This window comes from Amblyraja radiata, chromosome 18, assembly GCF_010909765.2.
Source record: "Amblyraja radiata isolate CabotCenter1 chromosome 18, sAmbRad1.1.pri, whole genome shotgun sequence".
In the NCBI taxonomy this organism is placed as follows: domain Eukaryota; kingdom Metazoa; phylum Chordata; class Chondrichthyes; order Rajiformes; family Rajidae; genus Amblyraja; species Amblyraja radiata.
Genome location: NC_045973.1, coordinates 33,232,761 through 33,246,788, shown reverse-complemented (window position 1 = coordinate 33,246,788; position 14,028 = coordinate 33,232,761). Strand labels below are relative to the sequence as shown.

At 44.8% G+C, this 14,028-nt stretch overlaps 1 protein-coding gene across 2 annotated transcripts in view; it reads right to left on the bottom strand.

Annotated features, from left to right (window-relative positions):
* sema3f (semaphorin 3F) overlaps nucleotides 1-14,028 on the bottom strand; it is a 213,449-nt gene that overhangs the window by 6,012 nt on the left and 193,409 nt on the right. For both annotated transcript variants that reach the window (XM_033037079.1, XM_033037080.1), the window contains exons 10-15: nucleotides 13,409-13,478; nucleotides 11,181-11,325; nucleotides 8,195-8,417; nucleotides 7,304-7,392; nucleotides 5,238-5,279; nucleotides 3,542-3,699 (exon numbers count right to left, since the gene is read on the bottom strand). In XM_033037079.1, the coding sequence (XP_032892970.1) occupies nucleotides 3,542-3,699; nucleotides 5,238-5,279; nucleotides 7,304-7,392; nucleotides 8,195-8,417; nucleotides 11,181-11,325; nucleotides 13,409-13,478 (727 nt within the window). The remainder of the gene's footprint in view (nucleotides 1-3,541; nucleotides 3,700-5,237; nucleotides 5,280-7,303; nucleotides 7,393-8,194; nucleotides 8,418-11,180; nucleotides 11,326-13,408; nucleotides 13,479-14,028) is intronic.

The window sequence follows — 14,028 nt, the reverse complement described above, 5'->3', positions numbered from 1 at the left end:
CATTGTGTACTAAGAGTCAACATCAAAACATCCCAGATTGGTCGACCATCCTCCACCAAATAAATCAGCGTGCCTGATTTACCTTTCCTCACATTTTATATTTCATTCATTCATTAACTACAAACCCGAACGTCTTTGGGATGTGGGAGGAAATCTCAGCACCTGGAGGAAACCCATGCGGTCAGAGGGAGAACGTGCAAACTCCGCACAGATAGCACCCGAGGTCAGGTTTACAAACTGCACAGCTTGCCAACCAGCCTGGCTGCAGACCCGCACAATACCAGAGTTACACATGGGGCTGTTTGTTTGAATATTGCTATTTTTTTGAAATGCATTTATGTTGTTGTTCTATTGATGGGTCATCATTGATCATATAATGCAGAAATCTGCCATTTGGCCCGACATGGCTGTTCTGGCTCCCCAATTCATTCTAGCTCGTGTACTCTTACATCAAAAGTCTCTCCTCGTTATGCATTCATCCAAGGTATTTTGAAGGTTACCATTAAATCTCACTCCAATTTTCAAGGTGGCACAATATAGTTCCCAAAAATCTTCAGCAAAAAATAATCAACTTCATCTCCCAATGTATCTTTTTCTGATCTTCTTAAATTGTCATCTGTTTACACTCCCATCTCCAGCAGTGGAAAGTGGCACCTTTTACATAATCCATCAAAAGCCCTTCATCAATGTGCTTCAGTTAGACTGACAAGTACAATTACGCATTGCATCTCACAGCTGGCTGTGATATATCCTATTGGGAAAGAATCTTAATAAGTAACTTTGTAGTTGAATACAAAGCCTGGCAATGACGTTTGTCCCTGTAGTGTCAAACAAATTTAAATCCAATTTACTTTCCCATCGAGTGCGATAAATAGTAATTGATTTATTAGTCGGGGTGATCTTATAGAGGCGTATAAGATCATGAGGAGAAAAGATATGGTAAAAACACAGTCTTTTGCCCAGAGTAAGGGAATCAAGAACCCGTTATGTATTATGTACTATTTTTCTCCCATGATGTACTATGTTTATATATTCTGTTGTGCTGCAGCAAGTAAGAATTTCATTGTCCTATCTGGGACACATGACAATAAAACTTGACACTTGACTCTTGACTTGAGGGGACATAGGTTTAAGGTGAGAGGGGAAAGATTCAATTGGAACCTGAGGGGTAACTTTTTCATGCTGGTATATACTGTAGAACAAGCTGATAGAAGAGGTAGTTGTCACGGGCGATGGAGGAGACCAAGTCTGGGTATTTTTAAAGCTGAGATTGACAGGTTCTTGATTAACAAGGGCATCAAATGTTAATGAAGGAGAATATGGTGGAGAGCAACAAATAGATCAGCCATAATCCAATGGCGGAGCAGACTTGATGGGCTGAATGGCCTAATTCTGCTCCCACGTTTTATGGTCTTAGTATTTTAGTTGAGGTAGGTAAAATAACAATATTTAATAGTTAATATGGTCAGGTAGTTTAGTTTAGTTTAGAGATACAGCGCGGAAACAGGCACTTTGGCCCACCGAGTCCACACCTATCAGCAATCCTCACACATTAACACTATCCGACACGCACCAGGGACAATTTACACTTAGACTAAGTCAATTAACCTACAAACCTGTACTTCTTTGCAGTCTGGGAGGAAACCGAAGATCACGGAGAAAACCCACGCGGTCACGGGGAGACCATACAAACTCCGTACAGACAGCACCCGTAGTCGGGATCGAACCCAGGTCTCAGGCGCTGCAAGCGCTGTAAGACAGCAACTCTACCATTGCGCCACCATGCCGCCCGTACATGGTACATGATAGGAAAGCTTAAAGGAATATTGGTTAAACGCGGGCAGGTGGGACTAGGGGCATCGTGGTCGGCAAGGGAAAGTTGGGCCAAAGGGCCTGTTTCTGTGCTGTATGACGAGTAGCTGTAACGTGGACTTGGGTTATTGTTGTCTTCTCCATGATGTATTAGTACTTAATAAGAAAGTGTGAGACAAAAGAGGACGGTGGGACAGTTGGACATGGGCGGCACAGTGGTAATGTTGCTGCCTCAACGCCAGAGACCCGGGTTCGATCCTGACTTCGGGTGTTGTCTGTGTGGAGATTGCATTTTCCTCCTGTGGCCGCGTGGTTTTCCTCCCACAGTCCACAGATGTATAGGTTTGTAGGTTAATTGACTTTGATAAAAATTATAAATTGTCCCTATGTAGGATAGTGTTGGTGTATGGGGTGATCGCTGGTTGGTGCAGACTCAGCAGGCACGAAGGATCTGTTTCCACGCTGTATCTCTCAAGTCTAAAAGAGAACAACTTATTGCAGCTTTTGGGAGTCAAGATGTATTTTGCCCCATCTCTGCATTTGTCAGAATTTAATACTCTCCTGTGGGAAAACTGCACAAAAACTGTGACCCTCAGCATTGAGTTTCAAGATGCAACCACTCATGAAAAGTGACACAGATCAACTACTTCACATCGACGTTCCTGGAGGGCGCGTGACACAAAATGCCTGCTTCTTAAGAGCCAAGGAATTCCCAAACCAAATTCATGTCAGACATTTCAATTTGACAGGTGCTATTGGAAAACTTGCTATGGACCTGACTGTCAAACTGAGGCAACATTTGGGGATGGGGACAGGATAAGATGCATCACATAATTATTTTCTAAAAAAAAAAGAAACCATTTAAAACACAAGATCACGGAAAGGGATTAAATGTGTTTAAGTGACTTTGATTAATTAACATTTTTTACAAATTACATGAAACATTCCTCTTTTTTGATGGCCATTCCTCACCAATAGTGACACTGAACTTGTGCCTGTCACAGGTTCAGTTGGGAGATTTTCTAGCTTACCTTGGCAGGAGTTGCAAGAAGTTTGGGGGCAGCACAATGGTACAGTTCATGGAGCTGCTGCCTGACAGCGCCAGAGGCACGGGTTCGATACCGACCTCGGGTGCCGTTTGAGTGGAATTTGCACATTCTCTCTCTCTGACACGTGGGTTTCCTCTGGCTGCTCTGATTTCCTCCTGCACCCCAAAAACGTGCGGGCTCGCAGGCTAATTGGTCTCTTTAAATCACCCCTAGTGTGTAGAGAGGGGATGTGAAAGTGGGATAACAGAACTAATGTGATCACCCCTGGCGCCAAAATGGCGCCTCTTGCATGTGGACTCAGTGGGATGTTCTGTACATTCTACAAACCGGGCAATTGTGCTCATGTATGGTGATAGTCTTCCTGATCTGTATGCAACAAATGTATTTCACTGGTACACGTGGTTCTTGAATAGTACGGTTGTCTGGGGTTATGGGGAGAAGGCAGCAGAATGGGGTTTAGAGGGGAAAATAGATCAGCCAAGATTGAATGACAGAGTGGACTTGATGGGCCGAATGGCCTAATTCTGCTCCTGCAACGTATGAACTTATGAACGAGATAATAAAGAAACCATTGACAATTTAGTGCAAAAGATATAACATTGAAGTCCAATAAAGTCCGATCAAAGATAGTTCAAAGTCCCCAGTGAGCACAACTGGTGACAAAGTCCATTGTCAGTTACCTCTTGGACGATGCCAAATATCTGGAACAAGCATTGCCGTCCCAAGCACAGTACGGGTCTCTAGCAAGGCAGCAGTCAGCACAGGCCTCTCCGTAAACATCGCAGCGGTGAAGGGTAACCTGCGTAATGCCCAAGGCAGAGCCGACATACAACTGTTGCTGCAGAAGAATGAAAAACAAACAAAGGCTAAGACTATATCTGGAGCTGACCATTTCTGAACAAGATTAGTCATGGCGTCATACAATGTGGAAACAGGCCCTTTGGCCCATCTTGGCCACATCTACCAACATGTCCCATCTACACTAGTCCCACCAACCTGTTTGTTAGAGTGAATAAGAGAGTCAGTTCATAAATCTGTTTTCCATGGTACATTAAATTATTCTCTTTAGACCATAAAGAACCCAGACATAAATGTAACACATGGAAAACTAATCAGATGTGTAAAATATGCTGCTTTTTCTTGCCGATGTTTGGCACCAATTTGATCGTACATGATGTTTAGACTGGGTGCTGTGGCTCTGAGTCAGAAGATTGTGGGTTCAAGACCACTCTGGAGACCTAAGGGCCTCTCCCACTTGGGCGTCATTTGCGCGTCACGCAGATGGAGCGCGAAGATTTTATACATCCCAAAATCATGCGCATCACTGCCTACGTCACCACGCACCATGTGCGAGTAATGCACACCATGCGCGCGTCTTGCGTCGTGATGCGTAAATGATGTTGTGTAAATGATGCGCAAATGACGCCCAAGTGGGACGGGCCCTTTAGAGTCGTACAACCTGGAAACTGGCCCTTCGGCCCAACTACCCCATCCGCACCAGTCCCACCTCTGTGCACCTGGTCCGTGGCCCTCAAAACCTGTCCTATCCATGTACCTGTCCAATTGGTTCTTAATCGTTAACTTAAATTGTCAAACTCTACACTGGTGCCCTCGTGCATTCCAGGGATTAGATAAGATAGTGGATCCTTAGTCAGCCTGAGAATTCTTTAGCTTGGCACGTCAGAAACACAGTCGCTCCGACAGTGCAGCTAGTCATATCTCAATATTACATACGAAGCTGGGACTTTATTCTTTTTTTTACTTTACAGATTCAGCACGGCAACAGGCCCTTCAGCCCACTGAGTCTGCACCGACCAGCGATCACCCCATACATTAACTTATACACACTAGGGACAATTTTACATCCTACCCAAGTCAATTAACCTACAAACCTGTACATCTTTAGAGTGTGGGAGGAAACCAGGCACCCGGAAAAAAACCAGGGAGAACGTACAAACACTGTACAGACAGCACCCATAGTCAGGATCGAACCCAGTTCTCTGGCGCTGTGAAGCAGCAACTCGATAGCTGTGCCATTGTATCGCCCTACAGTAAGCCTGTAGTAACTTGGCATCATGTTCGGTACGAACACTGTGGGCCGAAGGGCCTGTTCCAGTGCTGTGATTAAAGCCACTCAGATCCATCAGTTTCTAGCTGTTCAATAAAAACTGCCGCTTCAGTGCTTTTTCCGCTTATCCCGTTATCTCTTGAATAAGATTTCAAATCGTCCAAGCTTTATTAAAGGAAGCTTTAAGCTTTTTCACCATTATTGAAAACGTGGAACTAATTCTTTTAATTCGATTTTCTTCCATTAAACATAAACTGTGCCACAAACTGAAGATTTAGGGATCAAACAAGTAACAGAGGGATCCTCACCCTTTTGGAAGAGATCTTCATTGTCCTCAATTGTGTCGGCGTCTGTAAAATTCAATGCAGTAGATCATTAATGCATGGTAGATGCACGTCAAGTAAATTAAATTGTAACATCAATTGCAAGTTTTAACTCTTCCTGTGGCTGATGCAGTTTGGAAGAGACGCAACCTTGGTTATTGTGTTTTTGGCTCTTTGCTCTCTCTTTCTGCCAGGAATTGTCATAAGTGAGAATTGTTGTATGATGATTCAATTCAATGATTCAACGATTCAAGTCAATGATTCAATGACACTTTATTGTCCAATGTACCCAGGTACAGTGAAATGCTTTGTTTTACATACAACCCGGTAAAACCATACAAGTGAACAAGAGTCGCCACGTTTTCGGTGCCGACACAGTTACAAAAAGTTCATTGAACAGTTTTATCTTTTACTCGCAAGGGCAAACCAGGGACAAGGTATAGTTGATGATCTTGTTCCCAAATCCCATCTCAATCATCTCTTGCCATCTGACCATTGTAGAGACCTATGCTCCTCTAATTCTGATCTCTTCACCATTACTGAATCTTATTGCTGATGACTTTACTGATCTATCACTGATGACTATATTTAATCTACAAAGGCACAAAACTCTGAAATTCCACTGCCCTTCAAACCTCTCCAATTCTCCTTCTTCATTTAACATGTAAGATCTTTAATCTTACTTTTGCCCGTACCATATATGTTGCTCAGTTACTGTCATATCATAAATAAAATGTAAAGGTACCTTTGAGAACAGAGTGTATCACATAGATTGATCTCAATACATTGCTGTAATACACACTACTGCCCAGTTGAAAGCTACTGCCTTCAATAAAATATGTTCAGCCCTACTTCCAGAAACACAAACACAACCATAGACACTGCAACAGTGAATCTTGTGAAATGCCTTGCAATATTTTGCTTCTTTAAAAATATTAGTGAAATTTGATTTGTTTTATAGAGTCGTACAGTGTGGAAACAGGCCCTTCAGCCTAACTTGTCGACCACATCAATGTGTTATCTGCGGAGGGCGCTCAGCATCGCCAAGGACTGCTCTCACCCCAACCATGGACTGTTTACCCTCCTACCATCCGGGAGGCGCTACAGGTCTCTCCGTTGCCGAACCAGCAGGTCCAGGAACAGCTTCTTCCCGGCGGCTGTCACTCTACTCAACAACGTACCTCGGTGACTGCCAATCACCCCCCCACCCCCCTGACACTTATTATCACTTATTATTATTTATTTAAATCATTTGCTATGTCGCTCTTCCAGGGAGATGCTAAATGCATTTCGTTGTCTCTGTACTGTACACTGACAATGACAATTAAAATTGAATCTGAATCTGAATCTGAATCTGAATCTGACATGTCCCATCTACATGTCCAACTTGCCTGCGCTTCGCCCATACCCCTCTAAATCTGTCCTATCCATGCATCTGTCTAATTGCTTCTTAAATGTTGCAATAGTCCCTGCCGCAACTCCCTCCTCCAACAGCTCGTTCCATACACTATTTGTTTGATATTGCTGGCGTTATCAACACTCTGAACATGAATACTATAGTGGCAAATGGCTTGGAGTGAGATGAGGACAGAGAATGTATGAGTACTTCATAACCAGAAATATTTGTCATTTAAAAAAACTATATTAGCACTCGTGACTTGAGAGTGATCCCTATTAGGAAATTAATAGTTTTAAAACAAATCTTTAAAATTGGGGCGATTTGGTATTGTAAACTGACTGCTGCTATTGGAGAGGTGTGGTGTTGACCTATCTGGTTTACACATTTTCATCAAATTCTTGCCAAGTTCTACTACTCACCTACACACTAGGGCAAATTACTGTAGCATTTAACCTGCCGACCTGCCTGCTTTTGGGATATGTGAGGAAACCCATGTGGGAGAACATGCAAACTCCACACAGACAGCACCGGAGGTTGCGATTGAACCTGCGTCCCCACTGCCTGCACATCTGTGTCACCATAAAAATACTTCGGCCTCTTGTAAAATGCAGCAACTTTACTGTTGTGTAGTTCTGAAAAAATTGACAATGACCTTGAAAATCTCGACCTCTTCAAGCATCAGTTCTTCAGTTTCCATGTCATCCTTGGGCAACACGATGACTTTCTGCACTGTCCCCCGATCTGCATGGGAAAAAGCAGGAAGAACAGTGAATGGACTGCAATGGAGGGTTTCACCTTCATCCTGAGAATGAGTTGAGAGCATCATTCAGGTTGCAGTCAGACTACAGAATCCAGCGGCCATCACAGAGACACCGTGAACTAGAAATCACAGGAGATTATAAAATGCTGACAATTGCTTATGCAGTGGAAAGTAGTTTTGATTTGATAAATCAGGTGGATCGCATATAGTTTAGTTGCTGCTGTCATTATGCAGAGCAAATGTGGGACTCCCAACTCAGTAACATTAGGGGAGCACCACTCCCCACTTCCCACATAGATAGGGTTGGTTTATGAAGGAGGCCTCCCACCATCTCCTCCAGGGGAATTAAATGTTAGTTGGGCTCTTGCCCCAAGAATGAATGAAAGGAAATAGCAGTTTGTGTCTGAGTTCTGTGATTTACCTGTGTTGAAATCAGTCCACAGTCATTTGGAGGTAAACGTGGATTATATTTGTGATTATCATTCAGTGTGATCTCCACTCGTTAAACTGATCTGATCTGTTAGCACATGATCCACATCTCTCTTTTGCCTGCACTTCTGCAGTATGTGCCTCTTAAATGCCACAATCATATTTGCTTCCACCACCACCCCAGGCAATGCGTTCCAGCCCACCATTACTCGCTGTGTAATAAAAACTCCCCCTCTCACCTTATACTTATGACCTCTAAGTGTTGGACATTTCCACCCAGCTTCCTGCCCTACCCACCTCCCTCCCGCTGTATTTGGGTAGGAAAGGGTTAATTGTCTACGCTGGATCCATTACCTGTGCCGAGGAAAAGCACCTCATATCGTCCATCTGCTGCATCCACCTGGTCCACGGCAATGGTGGTGAATTCATAGTCCACGTTGGTCCTGACCACCAGAGGTCGCTTGTGCACTGGATAGATGACATTGTACATGGTGGGATGGTTCCTCATGAAGTTAATCACTTCGTCCGGATAATCTTTTGTAGATTTCATTGAAGGTGTAAAGGTGCCACCGGGACACTGCAAAACATATCAAGAAGAAAATCCCCTCAATTCAAAAGTTCACATTTGAACATGTACATGGGATAGGAAAGGTATCGAGGGATTTGGGCCAGACACGAGCAAATGGGACTCGCTTGGTTGTGTCATGTTGTAATCAGTTTGAAGAAGGGTTCCGACCAGAAACGTCACCTATCCATGTTCTCCAGAGATGCTGCCTGGATCGTTGAGTTACCCCAGAACTTTTGGGGTGGGACATTCTGGTCGGCATGGACAATTGGACCGAAGGGCCTGTTTCCATGCTGTATGACTCTGTGATGGGGTGGGGGAGATTGCAACCTTCACGTGGTCCGCCCTGTTTCGACAAATGCAATCAACCCGGTGTGCACAATCAAATAAGATCAAATAGAACAAGTTGTCCGACAACTTTAGGCTGTGCACGCCATACGCAAGAAGAAGAAGAAGAAGAAGAAGACTCTGTGACATGTTGTCCATGCCAATCTATGGGTATGGTATGGCTATGGGTAAGTTGAAGAAGGGTCCTGACCAAAAGAATGTCGCCTATCCATGTTCTCCTGAGATGCTGCCTTACCTGCTGAGTTACTCCAGCACTTTGTGTCTTCCCCAGCACTGGGTCACTGGGTAGAGGTCTCAGTGTCTGGTCAGAGAGGATTGTGAGATCAAGTCCTACTCCAGAAATCTTAGAACATGGTGTTCGTGGTGGCCATTTTGGGCCCAGGAAGATCCCAGCATCAACAATAATGGTAGACACGTAATCACCCTTGATCATGTCGGCCCTGACATCAATGTTGGCAATGCCACTCTCTCCCACTGTCTGTTTACAAGTGGATGGGTATCATTAGTTATAGGAGCAGAATTAGGTCATTCGGCCCATCAAGTCATCTCCGCCATGACTGATCAACCTTTCCCCTCTCAACCCCATTCTCTTACCTTCTCCCCTTAACCCCTGACCCCCGTACTAATCAAGAATCTATCAATCTCCACCTTCAAAATATCCATTGACTTGGCCTTCACAACATTCTGTGGCAATGAATTCCACAGATTCACCACCCTCTGACTGAAGAAATTCCTCCTCATCTAATTTCTAAAGGTACGTCCTTTTATTCTGCTGCTGTGCCCTCTGGTCTTAGACTCTCCCACTAGTGGAAACATACTCTCCACATCCACTCTATCCAGGCGTTTCACTGTTCGGTAAGTTTCAATGAGGTCCTCTCCCCCCCCTCCCCCTCATCCATCTTTCCCACGCATTTTCCATGAGTATTCGGTCACAATTTTTTTTAGACGTTTCCTCTTAACAGAAGAAGCAGCTCAGCTGTTCCCATGACTTCATTGGCAGGGAGGAGGCCCAGTTATTTTTGACCAGCTCCACTAACTGGCACCGACTGAAAGCCATTTGCTGCAGAGGATGACGCAAATAGCTGTCCCACCCCGTCGATATCAATGAAAAAGTATTCTTAAAGGGGTCGCCTTTGAAGCTCGTGCTATCTGATTGCTGCTGTAATAATGGTGCAGCGGGTTATTGCAGGCTTTGCTCAGAAGGGTGTGGAGGATAAGCCCTTATCCTCTGAAAGAGGAAATGTAATGATTCCCAGTTGAAGCTGTGGTACAGGGAGGGTGCTATTAACCTTCACAGGGTCTTCCTGTCAGAGGAATCTTTTTCTCTGTTACACCTACCAACTAATACTACCTAGAAGGAGATTAGACATCAATAAATGTTATGACAGATAAAGGAGTCAGATTAATACAGATAAAGGACTCTTTCAAAGAACAAAGAGGGACCGTTGGGGATTACTTTGTCGATGGCCCATACTTTGCTCATGGTGCGCAAAACAAAGAATGTCACCGTGACGCGTCACGTGATAAATCCAAGATAGCGCCCAACCCAGGCGACTATTTGCGTGCTAATCACAGATGCGGATATACAATCACATATTACAATTGCTCCACACTCTTAAATACACTGTCAATGGCCCGATTGTAATCATGTATTGTCTTTCCGCTGACTGGATAGCACGCGGCAATAGGCTTTTCACCGTACCTCGGTACACGGGACAATAAACTAAACAGAACTGAGTAAAGCATCAATCAATTGATCAATATTTCAGGGTATGCAAACTCTCTGACCATGAATCATCCAGTAGGGAGGAAGAGCAGGGGAACATGTGACGGAAACAAACGTGGAGGAGTCCCCACACTTCCTGAGGATCAGTGGACACGAATTGGCTGAATGAACCAAAGTCATAACTCTGTGTCTCCAGGGAGTGTATTCTTCCTCTCCAGAACAAGCAGATGGAGCCACATCATAATAATAATAATGGATGGGATTTATATAGCGCCTTTCTAATACTCAAGGCGCTTTACATCGCATTATTCATTCACTCCTCAGTCACACTCGGTGGTGGTAAGCTACTTCTGTAGCCACAGCTGCCCTGGGGCAGACTGACGGAAGCGTGGCTGCCATTCTGCGCCTACGGCCCCTCCGACCACCACCAATCACTCACACACATTCACACACAGGCAAAGGTGGGTGAAGTGTCTTGCCCAAGGACACAACGACAGTATGCACTCCAAGCGGGATTCGAACCGGCCACCTTCCGGTCGCCAGCCGAACACTTAGCCCATTGTGCCATCTGTCGTCCCAACCCAATCATGAACTCTAGTGGGTAGAAGGCCGTGAGTATTTTGCTTCAGATGCAGAAGACCAATCTACCACCCTCCCTCCCGCACTCAGCGATGGGGAGAAAGTTCAGCCACGTTACTTACGGTGCCGGGCCTGGGGTACGGTATCTTCTTCGTGTAAGGCATCCACTGGTAATTCGGCCCTTCCTTGTGGGCGAAGGGCCCGTTGAAGACCGTACGGATGTCGGTCATTGAGTACACACACACAGCCGACCCTTTAAATACTGATCTGTTGACATAAGAATGAACAGACCATGAATGAATGGCCGGTCAGACCGCACAATAATTCCCAGCTTTTAATAAGAAGGATAAAGATCGTGAAATGACACTGGGAGTGTGTAGAGGTAATGCTGTTGCAAGGAATATTGCAGTGATATGGCGGTGCATTCATACTCTTAGGGGTCATTTTAATCAAGAGTGTTTAATTGTCATATGAACCGACAACGGAATAATGAAACTCTTAGTTGCAGCAGCATAACAGGCCCACACACATCAATAACATATAATGAAAAATGCCAATAAATTATTAACCACAATAGTGCAAAACCTAAAGTCCTTTGTGCAACTAAAGACAGTCCATAGAAGTTCGTAGCTGAGGTTAGTATTGTGTGGTGTTCAAGAGCCTGATGGTTATTGGGAAGTAGCTATTCCTGAACCTGATGGTCAGACTTGTGTACCTTCTTCCTGATGGTAGGAGTTAAATAAGAATGGGGGCAGGGTGGTGTGTGTTTTTTTTTAAATGAAATTGGCTACCTTTTTGAGGCAACCTCCCTCTAGATCCCTCCAACGGTGGGGAGGTCAGTGCATGTGATGGGCTGGGCAATGTCCACCACTCTCTGATTATGCAGAATTCTAATTCACCTAATTATCTTTCCGGGGGTGATTCACTTCTCCTGGGATTTTACACGATATATATCTCAGGGTTTTACTCTCTCCTGTCTTCTGATCACTTTGGTCAATTTGTTTCATCAAATTGGTTTCCATTTCCAGATCTGCTTTCTCGTTTGGATCATAAGGTCAGGATTTGAGGTCCTGTGCCATCTTGCTATTCACTGGTGGGTGGCTCATTGGCATGACTGCTCTCTGGCAACAAGTTGGTAGGATTCTGAAGCAACCTGACGTTGGCACTGCATGGCCTCGCTGAGGACCTACCTTCACGCAGAGGGTGGTGGATATATGGAACAAGCGACCTGGGGAGGTAGTTGAGGCAGGTACTACAGCAACACTTAAAATACGTTTGGACAGGTAAATGGATAGGAAATGTTCAGAGGGATATGGGCCAAACTAGTGGGACTAGTGTAGACGGGGCATCTTGGTTGGCATGGGCAAGTTGGGCTGAAGGGCTTGTTTCTGTGCTGTGATGACTCTATGACCCAACATGCAGGTGCTGTGTGGCGCTGAACTTCAGCCGTTTGTTGCAAAGGGCCATTTGAGCTCCTGCATTTGTAATGGCTTTGTGAAAGAGCCACCCGGTAGTTTCACCAGCCTTTGAACCACCCCTCAATGCCCTGTTACAAGTATTGATAAATCATCCAGATAAACACATACAGATATCTTCACATTCCAACAACCTTCTGCATGCACAGATTTCTTCAGACTTCTAGAGATACAACGAGGAAGTAGGTATCTCCGTCCCACCGAGTCCGCACTAAACATCGATCACCTTGCACACTAGCACTATCCTGCACATGAGCGACAATGTACAGAAGCCAATTTATCTGCCAACTTGCACGTCTTTGGAGCGTGGGAGGAAACCCGAGCACCTGGAGAAAATCCACGCGGCCACAGGGAGAATGAACAAACTCCATACAGACAGCACCCGTAAACAGGATCGAACCCAGGTCTCTGGCGCTGTAAGGCAACAACTCTACCACTGCACCACCCACCCCATTTCCTCTAAGTTCTTGCTTCAACCACCTAGCAGCCATTGTCTCCGTTTACCATGGTCCCAGTAAATATATCTGAGGGTTTTACTCTCTCCACCGAGTCCGTACTGACCAGCGATCCCCATGCACAAGCACTATTCTACACACTAGGGACAATTCACAATTGTTACCGAAGACAATTAACCGACAAACTTTACATCTTTGGAACTGTTCTAACTATCTGAATTCTGAAAAAGTTCCTGACTAATCCATAAAATTAAATTTGCTCTTTCTTCCAGTAATACAACACAACATGGAAATGCAAAGTGTGACTAAATCATTTCTTCAGGGTGGTTGCAATGATAAGGCAACGTTTGTAGAACAAATTTGTTCATTTTGTGCCTCGTAAGATCAACCCATTCCTGAACGGAGCCCCATTGTACCTACCCCGAGGCTGTGAATGCAGCGTAGATGATCGGGTTCTTTATGTCTTGGGTCTGTTGAATGAAGATGTCCTCTGGAGAGAAAGAGGGGAAAAAAAAGTGTTACTTGCCTTCGGCTTTGAGCACAGTCAGAAGCCGGATAATATACTTTGGCCAAATTACCAAGCCGTCCTACTAAATAACAAGGACAATCTGTTGCTTGGCGCAGGGTGTTACCCCATCCCACCTGCGGCAAGGTTAAGGCTTGTTTCTTAAGTGAAGGATGTTATGATGGATGGGAAGCAAAAGTCACTGAGACTGGAAAAGTAATGCATCATCTGCAAAGGTTGTTTCCGCATTCCCGAGGTGAAACAGTAGGAAATTAACTTAGCTACAAGATCGTTGTTAATGATTGTGGTTTGTACAGGAATTGTCTGAGACCCGCCATCTGTTTCTCCATCTTCAATTCTAATTGCCTGTCAAGCATGGAGTCCCAAGTCTGCGACCTATTACCCCAGTGTCTTTCCACTGGTGTAGTCCATCAGAGCCCTGCCAGCAACGCGAGTGCTTCAGGACATTTTACTACCTGAAAGACACGGTGTTGATGGCAGATCTCCCTCGGTGAGCGGGGTAATAATAGTGGGT